The 13,604-nt window shown below is 36.8% G+C and overlaps 4 protein-coding genes and 2 pseudogenes across 4 annotated transcripts in view; 5 read left to right on the top strand and 1 right to left on the bottom strand.

The window, feature by feature from the left end:
* On the top strand, positions 301-1,541 carry LOC104708340 (annotated as a pseudogene).
* LOC104708341 (oleosin-B1-like) lies at positions 2,465-3,413 on the top strand. The gene is made up of 2 exons (XM_010424892.2): positions 2,465-2,773; positions 3,185-3,413. The coding sequence occupies exons 1-2, from the start codon at positions 2,538-2,540 to the stop codon at positions 3,243-3,245; spliced, it is 297 nt and encodes a 98-aa protein (XP_010423194.1). The 5' UTR covers positions 2,465-2,537; the 3' UTR covers positions 3,246-3,413.
* Positions 4,473-5,933, top strand: LOC104708342 (oleosin GRP-17-like). Its single transcript, XM_010424893.1, has 2 exons — positions 4,473-4,755; positions 5,053-5,933. Exons 1-2 carry the CDS (start codon positions 4,499-4,501, stop codon positions 5,738-5,740), a joined length of 945 nt encoding a protein of 314 aa, XP_010423195.1. The 5' UTR covers positions 4,473-4,498; the 3' UTR covers positions 5,741-5,933.
* Positions 7,017-8,846, top strand: LOC104708344 (oleosin GRP-17-like). The gene is made up of 2 exons (XM_010424894.2): positions 7,017-7,464; positions 7,711-8,846. Exons 1-2 carry the CDS (start codon positions 7,055-7,057, stop codon positions 8,591-8,593), a joined length of 1,293 nt encoding a protein of 430 aa, XP_010423196.1. The 5' UTR covers positions 7,017-7,054; the 3' UTR covers positions 8,594-8,846.
* On the top strand, positions 10,342-11,414 carry LOC104708345 (annotated as a pseudogene).
* Positions 12,012-13,604, bottom strand: part of LOC104708346 (zinc finger CCCH domain-containing protein 54) — an 8,758-nt gene continuing 7,165 nt past the window's right edge. Inside the window, exons 2-3 of the mRNA XM_010424895.2 lie at positions 13,404-13,598; positions 12,012-12,606 (exon numbers count right to left, since the gene is read on the bottom strand). Of these exons, the coding sequence (XP_010423197.1) occupies positions 12,241-12,606; positions 13,404-13,598 (561 nt within the window). The 3' untranslated portion in view covers positions 12,012-12,240. The remainder of the gene's footprint in view (positions 12,607-13,403; positions 13,599-13,604) is intronic.

Consider the following 13,604-nt stretch of genomic DNA (forward strand, 5'->3'; position numbering starts at 1 on the left):
TCTTTTAGCAGAAAAAAAAATCTTCATTTAGATTTAAAAAAAAAAACTAAACTAATCAAAGTACCTACTACTATCTTACAAGAAAACAGAGAAGATTTATAAAATAAAAAAAAAAAAAAAAAAGAGGCCAAGAAAATGTGACAAACCAAAAAGAGAGGCATTGACGTGACGTAGAGCTTAACACATTCACCCGCATCGTTTCGCATGGGTAAGCACGTGCCGTGCACGTAGACCACATCACTCTCTCTTCTCATTAAAAACCACTCTCCAAATTCGTGAAATCCCACAATCATCATCCTATCAAGCGACAATGGTTTTCCTCAAATTGTTGTTCGGCAAGAAAAAACGCGAGAAAATAGTAGTACGATCCCAAAGGCCGACGCTTAAGGGTGTTATGACGGCTATGTTAGCAACACAAGCCGCAATATTCCTCTTGTTACTGGCCGGTCTATCTCTAACCGGCACAGCCGTGGCATTCGTCGCCTCCATGCCGCTGTTCCTCCTATTCAGCCCGGTTCTCGTACCCGCGGGTATTACCACAACTATTCTTGCTTCGGGTTTAATGGCCGGAGGTAGCTCCGGTGTGACGCTCTCACCATCATCTTGTGGCTCTACAAGTAATTAACACTAACCCACTAAACATTCATTTTTATTAGCGCACATGCACAAGATTTTAAAATTTTATTCCGACGCTAATGTAATGTATCCGGTTATCTTGGTGAAGATTAATATCTGATTTACTATTTTATTATACATATATAAGTTCCAACTATACATTACGTGAGAGTAGTGACCGAATAAAAATGGTTGTATTTCAAGAATTTGTTTTTGACGGAATAAAACATTTATCTAATCTTTATTAATACTCCGTTTGAACAAGTAGTTGATAATTAGTAGTGCAATGGTTCTAAAGATACTTAAAATTGTTAGTTTGATTATATTTGGAAGAAGTTACTTACGTCATAAACGATTATCGAACTTTAGTTTCATAATTTTACATATTCCATATACTTGTATCATTTTTTTCTTTAGCATTGCTGTAAATGTTTATATGTATGATATATTGATATATCAACAAAGTCTCGTACAGATATTAAAGTTGCTTGATGGCGAACAGCTTTGAGCCGTAAGTATGAAAGCTACGTTACCACAACTTTTTATAACCAGGCTTTGTTTTTGTGTCTAGGCAACTGACGGGTAAAGAGCCGCCAAAAATTCCAGGATTGACACCGGCTGGTGGAGGAGCTGCAGCTGCCCCAGCAGCAGGTGGAGCTGCAGGAGGTGAAGCAGCAAAACCAGCAGCTAAACCAGCAGCTAAGCCGGCAGCTAAACCGAAAAAATAAGTCAAGGACATAAACAAAGGATGATACTGAAATTCCATAAACAAATTACAATTTATCCACTTTTTTTGTTGCTAAATATTAATTACGTGCTGATGAAATTAAATTTCTCAAATGTCATTCTATTAATTAATGTATGCTGTGCTATACAGAAACAATAACAAATGTATTCATGTTTATTGTTATAGTAGTATTTTTTAAACGAGGTTTATATATGATTTTAAATTTAGATGAATATTTCGAGATAGTCTAACCAGCGATCCGTTGTCGTTGTTACTGCTCCGTCAAGGGCAAAATCGAAATTATTTATTAAAACAGTCTAAGCAGTGACCATTACTAACCACTGCTTACAGTTACAGGTTGAACCGACCAAATTAGTCCCTGGCTGGGACTCCATGCTAATAATAAGCCTTTAACATATATTATATCATTCTACCATTTAATTTAAATCGAATCAGTTACAAAATTTAGTCATGTAATCAGTTATTGTGTATGGTCAAAGCCGTGCTAAAATAGAGCCATAATTAGCTCAAACGAAATATTCGTTCCAAGCTTATCTTTTTTTACATCTTTCTGATTTACGATATATATTAAAAAAAATAAAAAAAATCGGTAACAAATTGTTTCCAATAACATTGTTTTTTTTGGGTCAACTTATTCCAATAATAACATTTGTTTCTGTTACTATTGGGATTGGGAAAGACCCATCATACTAATAGTTGAAAATTTGTTACGGTATTCAATATTTTCCCTTTTATGGAACTCTGATTCTTGTTAATTACCATTGTTAAAGGATTTTTTTCGTTACAAATTTTCTTAGAAAAAATGTAATTGTCACGAATTTTGTAATTTGTAGTTCTTAAAACCCCAAATTTATGTCTGTATTATTCTCTAGTTAAAAAAAAAAGTTAGGGATACGAAATCAAGATCATAACATATATATCTCCAAAATCAAAACAAGGAAAAGGCCAAAAACCGTGACAATCCACATTAAAAAAAAGGAGACAAATTATGACGTGACGTAACATATTTTCCATTTTTCATTCAGATCGTTTTGCATGGAGAATGAATGTGAAGCGTAGCGTTCACGTAGACTTCCACTAGTTCTATTGATAAAACCTCACTTCTTCCCACCACCGAATCACAAATCATTCGATCAGAGAGAAATCCCAGCCGTTTAATTTGATCATCCCAAAGATGTTTGAGATTGTTCAGGCGGTTTTCGCCGCCGGGTGTGCACTAGCTCTTTTGACATTCGCCGGTATAACCCTCGGCGGCTCAGTGGTCGCATTTGTCATAAGCACACCGCTTTTTGTCATTTTCAGTCCGGTTCTCGTGCCAGCGACTATAGCCACTACATTGCTAGCTTCAGGTTTCACGGCCTCCGGATCCTTTGGTGCCACGGCTATCTCCATCCTTATGTGGCTCTACAAGTAAACTATTGAAAACCACTCGCGCATTTTGTTTTACTTATATTCATATGTAGTTTTAGGCATATTTATCTTCATGGAATTTAGTTATATATATATATATATATATATATATATATATATATAATATACATTTAGTTTGTATATAAGTACATATGAATATACGTACATATAATATACATTTCAAGGGGTGAACATTCGGTTATATTTGATGTAGTTATTGGTATTAAAAATGTATAACCTTACTAAACTCTATCATTCTTTTCAAGTTCGGTTTTAGTTTGGGAACACTTTGGTTCAAACCTGATCATGTTCGATTCGTTCTTTTGACGATTAAAAAAACCAAAAAAAAACTTTATTTTGTACAACGAGTCAACGAATTTTTAGTAATCAGAAGTATATAACTGTGTGTAGGAAACGTACAGGGAAGGATCCGCCAAAAACTCCAGGATTGACGCCACCGTCTAGTCCGTAATGGAGGAACTTGATCAGACTTAACTACTGGGGTCCCATAAATAAAATAAAAATTTACCCATCCTCTCTGTAATAAAATACTAGTTACCCCCGGATATCTCCAGTATCATTCCATTGATGTATATCGAATGTTACAAAAAGTATAATAAATGTACTCATTTTCTTGTTTTTTTCATGGAGTAATATCATTGTGAGATTGTCATATACGAATTTTGGGATGTGATGCAAGCTAACCAAAGCACTAACCGAATCACCGGTATATTTTCGAGTACAAATAAAATAATGTATTGAGATATATCACCGGTTATGCAGGGGTCATAATACTACTAATAAATGAGAAATTTTTGGAAAAGGCTTTTAATTAAGACTGTTAAAGTGTACTTGCAAAAAAAGAAAAAAAAAACTAAAACCTATAAAATAAAGTTCTTAAAGTCTTCACAACTATTAAATGTCACTGCGGATTATCTTCTTAATCATGTCATTGTCACTGCATGCATATCATCATATGGGCTATATAGCTAATAACAAAAACCATTTTTATTTTGGAATAAGAAAACATCTTTAAGGCAAAAAGTGAAAAAGAAAAAAGAAGAATTTGGGCTAATATAAAAGGAAAGCAGCTATTTACACAAAACTACAAATTAAGCTTTGATATTTCATATAATAATTCAAATCAAAGACAACATTTGAGTTTTTTTTTTAATACCCAGAAGATTATTTGATTTTTAGATCCACTAAGAAAAAATAATACGAGAACTAAAGAAAAATGTTTAGTCAAGTGATACATAATAAATATAATTATATAAAGTGTACAAAATGTAAACTGTGACTAAGTTTATCGAGTGATGTGAGAACTGAGCAAGTTGCTGCCACGGACAACTCTACTCACATACTCAAAGGTTATTGCCATTTTTCGGATCATATTGCTTGTAATTAGGCTTTGATTTTCTTTAAACAATGGACGTGAGCAAATATATAGAAAAGTACTCCTCTAATTTAATTTATTTTATATTATCATACTTTAAGTATATAGAAAAGTCCTCTAGAAAAATACGTGACACCACACAAGAAGTAGAAGCAAATTTGGCGTGTCGTAAGGCCCTATTGATTTCCATCGTTTTGCATGGAGCGTGCATGTGTACTGTACCGTGCACGTACACCCCCACAACTCTTGTCATAATAAAGCCCTCTATCTTTCCACAACCATCCGATTAGAGTAGCTAGCAACCATAGAGATCAAACGTAATTCACAAAATGCTCTCGTTTCTCATACCAGTTGTACAGCTTTTTCAGGTGGTTATCGCTGCCATAGGATCTGTAGTCTTCTTAGTGTTCGCTGGTATAAGCCTCGGCGGCTCAGTCGTAGGACTAATCATAGCCACACCCCTTTTTGTCATCTTCAGTCCGATTCTTGTACCAGCCACTATAACCACTACTCTCGTAGTAGGCGGGGTTGTGGGAGCTGCCGCCCTCGTAGTGACGGCATTTGCTCTCGTATTTTGGCTATTTAAGTAAAAAATTTAAATCATTTAATTTACTATTATATTTTCTTCAAAATTTAAAGAAACCCTATCGAAAATTCTTGAGATTCATGCTTATATATTATTATTTTTAAGTACTCTAAAATAACACTAAAACAAGTTTTAGTTTGATGCTATTTTTGAGAATCTCTTATTTTTTTTCACAAGTAGTATACGTCCTTGTATACTCAAAAGTTTTATAAGGCATATTAATCTACAACGAACCTGCACAGAGATTCTAAATAGTTTGATATATATACACCTGCTGTGTTTGTGTGTGTGATGTAGATATAGGATTGGAGTAAAACCAAAGAACAATCCACCTCCTAAGGGAGCCCCAACCAAAGCAGATATACCGGGAGCAACGTCAGGAGATAAACCACCAGGAGGTATTGCAGGGGGAGCGCCGGATGGAGCATCAGGAGGAACGTCGGGAGGAGCATCGTGGAAGAAATCTGGAGGAGCGTTGGGGAAGAAATCCGGAGGAGCGTCGGGGAATAAACCCGGAGGAACGAAGGGGGATAAGCTCGGAGGAGCGCCTGGGGATAAACACGGTGGAGCGAAGGGAGACAAACACGGAGGAGCCAAGGGAGATAAGCTCGGAGGAGCTCCCGGGGATACACACAGCGCAGCGAAGGGGGATAAACCCGGAGGATTGAAAGGGGATAAACCCGTTGGAGCCAAGGGGGATAAGCTCAGAGGAGCCAAGGGGGATAAGCTTGGAGGAGCAAAAGGGAATAAACCCGGGGAAATGCAGGAGAGTAAATCCGTTGGAGCCAAGGGGGATAAGCTCGGAGGAGCCAAGGGGGATAAGCTCGGAGGAACCAAAGGGGATAAGCTTGGAGGAGCAAAAGGGAATAAACCTGGGGAAATGCAGGGGAGTAAACCCGTTGGAGCGAAGGGAGATAAACCAAGAGGAGCTTCGGGTGGTAAACCTGGGGGAGGGACTGAAAAGAAACCGCGGACTTGTTTGTAAGGATGATATGTAACAAATTGAAACTTAATTATTTGGGTTTCATAAATTAAACCTAATGTAGCTATCCTATTAATTACATGTCTCAAATATCATTTGTATTAATGTGTACTATAAAACACTGCACGCATTTTTCATTATAAATTTTTTTAAATGAAATAATTCTTCGGTACTAACATACATGAATGAGACTGGATCCAAGTTAATCAAAGCAATTGTATATATATCTATGTGAATGATTCAGTCATGAGACATTGAAATTGCTGTGTCACCGTTACCTGAATTAAAAAAAAAAAAAAAGAAAAAAAAGGGAAACCTAGCAGAGATTGAAATTATTGTTCTTAAATGAACCTGCTATTATTGTTTCTCTGATTTCTTTAAACTGTTTGTAATACCTTTAAAGCTTTTTTGAAATACATTATTATACAACCTTCAAGATAAATTGGACCAACTTTAGAAGAAAAAATTGAATCTGGTTAGCGTTAACCAAACCCAATCCCTTTTCGGTACAATGGAATCAATAATTTCTAACCCATAGACATATCATAATTTTGTTGAACAGAGTCTTTTTAGTGTAATGATCATCTTCCTGGGATGATCTCGTTCACGGTTATTGGATTTGGAGAGGGTGAAGATAAGGGATGATTCCTTAATTCCGTATCCATGCTCAGTTGAATTTTTCTCAAAAAAAAAGGCTGTGAGTTGATAAGTTAGAAAATAAACAATATAATCCCTAACTGTCTTCGGGGAAAACTATCATACATTATTTTCAAAACAGATTTTAAGCAAAACTTCTGTTGTGTATTCTTCTAAATTAGCGTTAAAAAAACAAAGATAGTACTAAATCGTTTCACCAATTGCCAGTTTCCACCAACAATCAATTTTAATTAAATAATAATAAATCAAAATTCATCAAGTACCAAAATGTATCATTTAACTCATTTATTGCATATACGTAGATGGCTCAAAGTAACAACAACAAACTTTCTTCACGCTTTGATATTTCATTAAGCAATAGAATGAAAGAAAATAGCTTAGTTTTTTTTCCAAGAAAGAATAAATTTTTAAAAAGGCCTAAAAAACATGACAGCATCTTTTCTTTTGAAACATGACAACCCCAACGCGCGCACAAACACAGAGAAAAGAGAGACTAAAAAAAAAGAAAAAAAAGTGACGTGACGTAGCGTAGGACTCCATTCACTCCAATCGTTTTGCATGGAGCATGGATGTGTACCGTGCACGTAGTAAACCACACAACTCCTTCATAAAAGCCCTCTCTCTTCTCATCACCAAAACACAACAATCCGATCAGAAAAGATGAGCGAACAACTTAATCAAAACCCATCGTCAGCTCAGTCTCTGTCAATGAGAGAGGGCAGAAAGTTTCCTTTTCTGTCTCTGCCACAAAACCCATCATCATCATCTCAGTCTCTGTCAGAGAGAGAGGGAAGAAAGTTTTCTTTTCTCAATATGTTCTCTTTTCTCATGCCATTGTTGGAGGTTATTAAGATCATTATTGCTTCTGTTGCCTCCGTAGTCTTCTTAGGCTTCGCCTGTGTAACCCTCGCCGGTTCTGCCGTGGCATTAGTCGTAAGCACACCGCTTTTCATCATATTCAGTCCCGTTCTCGTACCCGCTACGTTAGCGACGGCTGTCTTAAGCACAGGGTTTACGGCCGGTGCCTCCTTTGGAGCGACAGCAATTGGTCTCATCATGTGGCTCATTAAGTAAGATCCTGATTAAACAAATTATATTGGAATTACTCGAGATTTATATATACTAATATATTTATTCATATACATAAGAAAACTCAGTAAGTTATATAGTTTGTCACAACATGTTTTCCCTTTTTTGAAACATCATTTGTAAAAGTTGTCAACGTAATTAAAAAATTAATATATTGTACATCATTTGTTTTCTTAACAAATCTCTGACGTATATATAATATATGCAAACGTGTTTGTGTGATGTAGGCGTAGGTTGGGAGTAAGGGCGAAAAATAATCCACCTCCAGCCGGACTTCCACCGACTTCGGGAGAAGGAGATAAAACTCTGATCTCAAAGTCAGAGTCAAATTCAAAAACAAAATCAAAGTCTAAGTCTAAAGGTGGGTTTAAGCTGCCAGCTTGGTGCAAAAATATCCCAGGGTTAGGTAAATTCGGGGGTGGGAAAGGTAAATCTGGAAGCAAAGGAGGTATGTCCGGAAGTGAAGGAGGTTCGTCATCGTCGTCTGATGAAGGTATGTCCGGTGGTCGAGGAAGTAAATCTAAAGGTAAAGAACGTAAACTTGGAGGTAAAAAGGGTAAATCAAAAAGTAAAAAAGGTATGTCCGGAGGTATGTCGTCCGGAAGTGAAGGTATGTCCGGAAGTGGAGGAGGTAAATCTAAGAGTGGAAAACTTAAATCCGGAGGTCTAGGGGGTAAATTCGAAAAGAAAGAAGGTATGTCCGGAAGTGAAGGAAGTATGTCCGGAGGTAGTATGTCTGAAGGTAGTATGTCCGGACGTAAATCTAAAAGTGGAGGACATAAATCTAAAGGTCTAGGTAAGAGTAGTAAAAAAGGTATGTCCGGAAGTGGAGGAAGTATGTCCGGAAGTGAAGGAAGTATGTCTGGAAGTGAAGGCCAAAGTATGTCCGGAAGTGAAGGAAGTATGTCCGGAAGTGGAGGAAGTAAACACGAAGGTGGAGGAAGTAAACACGGAGGTAAGCTCAGAAGTAAATACGGAGATAAGCTCAAAAGTAAATACGGAGGTAAGCTCAAAAGTAAATACGGAGGTAAGCTCAAAAGTAAATACGGAGGTAAACACGGAAGTGGAGGTATGTCCGGAGGTCAAGGCAGCTTCGTGGAGGAGGAGTAAAGGACATTGGTGTTCCAACATTAAGCAGAAGACTGTGCATTAATTCAAGATTTTTATGAAAGGCTTCCTAAAACGTTTTATGTTAAATGTAATGTTGAATCTGATTATAAAGATAAAAAGAAATACTATAATACAATGTTTATTTTAAAAATAATAATAATAATGTGGGAACGCTAGCTTTATACCTTTCTTTCTTGAAAGTATTTGAAGATCTGTTGTAGAGTTTGCTTCAGTTAATTAGTTATAAGGAAGCATTTTATTATAGTTAAACGAATATAAATTGAAAGAAGTCATGGCTGATAACCGAAGGAGAGGAGACTTGATTGGTTACTTTCTATGTTGAAATAGATTTTACATTTCTGATTCAGAAAAAATTTCAAATGACAAAAGCAGTTTGGGCTTGTTATAAATGAGTAGACATGTCAATTATGACCAAAGCCCGTAGGCTAGCCCGACCTGACCCTGAAAAATACCATGTTTGGGCTTAAATATACGTGTTCAAATAAAATTGGGCCTTTCGGGCTCAGCCCGTTCGGACTATAGAGTTTTTCGGGCTTAGCCCGATTGGGGTCGGACCAGCCCGAAAAGCGCTTTAACTAATATATTTGTATTTTTTTGTTAACATTTTTGTTTGATTGCTATATTTGATTAATGATTTATTGTAAATTAAGTTTAAAACTCTAATTCTAATGTTCATATTTACTTAATAACCTTACTTAATACTTTTAAAAATTTTATCTATGATATTTTATATAAATTATATATTGTTTTATTTGGTTAAAGTATAAATTTTATTTATTTTTAAATTTTTTTCTTTTAAACTAAGTTGGTTATAGTGAATATAGATGAATTATTAAAATTTTGATTGATTTGTTTTATAGTGCACCTTTAAACCCTGCTTTTTAAGGCTTATAAGTTTGAATATTTGATCTGTAAGATAAGCCCAAAAAGCCCTTTAGCCCTGTTAAACAGGGCTCGGGCTTTGATATATAAGCTTAGAAATATTTCGAGTCGGACCAGGCCGAAATCAAACATATGCGGGTTTTACGAGTTTCGGACAGGGTTGGGCCGGACCAGCCCGATTGACACCCCTATAAATGACCAAAAATTTCCACTGCTTTGTTTTATAGCTAGAAATTTTCACACTTTGGATATATTCACTGTTTCTTAAGTTCCAAGACCAATTTTTCTGTCCGCTCTCTCCAAAAATAGTACATATAAGAAGAGTATATATAGGACTCGAATTTGGGTCTATTAGACCTAAAACAGCACACATCCATAACTAGTTGAACCATACATATTTGGTTCGAGAAATTTTTATTTGTATTATCCAACTGCCCTACTTGGATCGGACAACCTCACAAGAATCTTGAAATTCATCTCACATATAGTATGTATTAATGTGTATATATATATTATTTTGTTTTTACGAGATTTTTTAAAAAATTCACCATATGACAATTTCATTGAGCCGAATCTAGATTTACTGCAAGCATAGCAAAATCTTGCCTCCGTGGATTATCTTTCCAAGCACCTGTTTTAGGATGTTCCGATCCGACCGTAAACATGAATTGCAACACGACAATTAATGTTTGAGCTTTTAAAGAAAAGAAGGTCCAAAATGCATGACCAAAAAAAAAAGGAGAAGAAAAAGAATGCAAATGTGACGTGTTGTAGATCTCTAAATTTTTGCATGTAAAAGACCCCTAACAACCATCCGATAATAAAGTATGAGCCGAAGGAGAAGGACTCCACCAAAACAAATCTCAGTCATCCAAATTTAACATTTATCACAATAATGTTTTCTTTTCTCATCCCATTGTTGGAGGTTTTTCAGGTGGTTATCGCTGCCGTGGCATCTATAGTCTTCTTAAGTTTGGCAAGTCTAACACTCGCTAGTTCAGCCGGCGGCATTAACCGCAACCACACCGCTTTTCATCATATTCAGTCCGATTCTTGTACCAGCCACGATAGCCACTGCTGTCTTAACTCCGGGGTTCACGGCCGGTGGTACCTTAGGAGCTATGGCTGTTGCTCTCATCAGGTGGCTTATTAAGTAATTTTTTTAAAAAAATAACCTTGGAGTCACCCAGAGATTTATGCTATACTAGTTCTTTATATACATGTATCATCAACCTCTTGCCAAGACTATGGATGTCATTATTAGATATAAATATTTCGAATCCACACTAAACGATGGTCGTATATATATGTATCTTAGTGGTATATATTTTTTTTAATAATAATTAACCTTTGACATATTTACGCACTTGTGAGTATATATGTAGGCGTAGGATGGGAGTAAAGCCGAGTGCGGAAGGAACTTCTTCAACTCCTTCAGTCCAACTCAAATTGCCAATTTATGGTGGATATGGAGGATCTTGGGGAGGAAAAACATTTTCTGGAACATTCGGAAAACCATTCTCTGGAAACATCCCAGCATAGTTAAAAGGTATACCTTTTGGGTGGAAGTAATCCCGCAAGTGGAGCAGCGGCACCTGCGGCTGGAAGTACATCACCTACATGGTAATAGAAATTGGTTAAGTTGTTACAGCATGTAGCATGATATATACTGTGCAGTGTTCACTAATTCATAATTTTATGACTCGAAACTTAAAAAAGGAAACAAAAGCTTTCTAAAACGTTTTATTTTATGTAATGTTTATTTTTAGGGTATAATGCGGTAACGCTTAATTGCATCTGTCCTGAAAGGATTTAACGATTTGTAGTAGATTTTGCTTTCGTTATTTAATTATACGGACGCTGGTAGAGTACTACAGCAGGTAATGAACAAAGAATATAAACTTCTTTGGAAGAAATCATGAATACGTTATTGACACACAAAAGAAATGAGGCTTGTATTGACGTTCTATATGTATGTTGTAATTCTTTATTTCTTTTGGGTTTAACGAAGCAGCTTGGCTACAAAACAAAATAATGTGTATATATATATGTACAAGTGTGTTACGAGTGATAATTTTGGACTAACATATCAGACCGCCCTTCACCCAAAACAATTCAGGCCCGATAAATTTAAGTTTATATTTCTACCCAAGAAAATTGATTATTGAATTTGTAATAAAAAAAAAAGAAGATAATTAGTAAGATGTATCATAGATTCATAGCCAAGGTTCTTCGCTTGAACCGTTGAATTTCTTTTCCCAAAAATTTCTTTATATATTAGTAACGTCAATAGACCATAAAACATGGTTTTGCTCCCATATATAGAGAGACTCGTATATGTTGTCAACTAAATTGCTTTTTTCCGGGTCAACGATTTTATGATATACTAACTGACAACTATTATATTTGTGTAACGGTTGCATGACTGGTGAGTGGTGACTGATACAAACTTAGCTCATAAACTCTGTTTTCTTCTCAAACTTCGGTTTAATTATATTAAAAAAAAACATTGTAATTATCTCGAAACTGATAGAGTGATAGACTTCAAATAAGATCAAGAATCAGCTTACAATTACATGATCAGTGAAATAACTCTTTTTACGACATTGCAAGAAATCATTACAATTCAATTTACCATATACATGACAAGATCTCTCATCTTGAATCTTGATCTTGTGGATTTTGTTAAAATCCACTTTATTTATCGGTTTCTTCTTCTCTCTCTCTCCCTTTAGTTTCACAATCTAATCGACCAGCTCTGAGATCCAATCCAAATGGAAATTCAAATCGAAATCCAAATCAGACGGCTCATAATGATCATCCACAATGCTCATCCGACTCCAACACTTCAACAACACCTTCTCCTCGTTACTATCTAAACCACTTTTCCCGCTTTTCTCCGGAGTTCGTGACGTGTCGTAATCCTCACCGTCCAATCTCATCGCCACCCCATTACTGTTTCCGCCTCTAGCCCTCACTGGCCTGTAAGCGTACCTGCACCTGTGCTTACCCTCTGACTGCCGAAGCTGCTCCGGCGCGTGTGCGAAGAAACACACTTTCCTTTGACACAAGTTCCCGGCGTTGCAAGCGCGTGTTCTGTAACGCGCCGGGTNCATATATAGAGAGACTCGTATATGTTGTCAACTAAATTGCTTTTTTCCGGGTCAACGATTTTATGATATACTAACTGACAACTATTATATTTGTGTAACGGTTGCATGACTGGTGAGTGGTGACTGATACAAACTTAGCTCATAAACTCTGTTTTCTTCTCAAACTTCGGTTTAATTATATTAAAAAAAAACATTGTAATTATCTCGAAACTGATAGAGTGATAGACTTCAAATAAGATCAAGAATCAGCTTACAATTACATGATCAGTGAAATAACTCTTTTTACGACATTGCAAGAAATCATTACAATTCAATTTACCATATACATGACAAGATCTCTCATCTTGAATCTTGATCTTGTGGATTTTGTTAAAATCCACTTTATTTATCGGTTTCTTCTTCTCTCTCTCTCCCTTTAGTTTCACAATCTAATCGACCAGCTCTGAGATCCAATCCAAATGGAAATTCAAATCGAAATCCAAATCAGACGGCTCATAATGATCATCCACAATGCTCATCCGACTCCAACACTTCAACAACACCTTCTCCTCGTTACTATCTAAACCACTTTTCCCGCTTTTCTCCGGAGTTCGTGACGTGTCGTAATCCTCACCGTCCAATCTCATCGCCACCCCATTACTGTTTCCGCCTCTAGCCCTCACTGGCCTGTAAGCGTACCTGCACCTGTGCTTACCCTCTGACTGCCGAAGCTGCTCCGGCGCGTGTGCGAAGAAACACACTTTCCTTTGACACAAGTTCCCGGCGTTGCAAGCGCGTGTTCTGTAACGCGCCGGGTGGAGCCAGTACTCGAATACACCGTGTGCGAATTCGCATGAGTCCCCACGGTGGCATGCTCCGTTTCTGAAAGCCGGGCATGCGACTGCGCAGTAAGTGTGACGCCGAGGATCACGGCGTGTGGCTTTCTCGCCGCGGTGAGCGTAGGGACACTCAGTCCAGTCGTGGCTGCGGGTACGAGGACACCGTTTGATCTTGTA

The sequence above is a fragment of the Camelina sativa genome, chromosome 8, assembly GCF_000633955.1.
Source record: "Camelina sativa cultivar DH55 chromosome 8, Cs, whole genome shotgun sequence".
Lineage (NCBI taxonomy): Eukaryota > Viridiplantae > Streptophyta > Magnoliopsida > Brassicales > Brassicaceae > Camelina > Camelina sativa.

Bases quoted from the DNA above. Each gene is read 5' to 3' on its own strand.
- LOC104708341 (XM_010424892.2), top strand. From the start codon at position 2,538: ATGTTTGAGATTGTTCAGGCGGTTTTCGCCGCCGGGTGTGCACTAGCT. The intron at 2,774-3,184 runs GTAAACTATTGA...AACTGTGTGTAG, and splicing joins ATCCTTATGTGGCTCTACAA to GAAACGTACAGGGAAGGATC.
- LOC104708342 (XM_010424893.1), top strand. From the start codon at position 4,499: ATGCTCTCGTTTCTCATACCAGTTGTACAGCTTTTTCAGGTGGTTATC. The intron at 4,756-5,052 runs GTAAAAAATTTA...TGTGTGATGTAG, and splicing joins CTCGTATTTTGGCTATTTAA to ATATAGGATTGGAGTAAAAC.
- LOC104708344 (XM_010424894.2), top strand. From the start codon at position 7,055: ATGAGCGAACAACTTAATCAAAACCCATCGTCAGCTCAGTCTCTGTCA. The intron at 7,465-7,710 runs GTAAGATCCTGA...TGTGTGATGTAG, and splicing joins CTCATCATGTGGCTCATTAA to GCGTAGGTTGGGAGTAAGGG.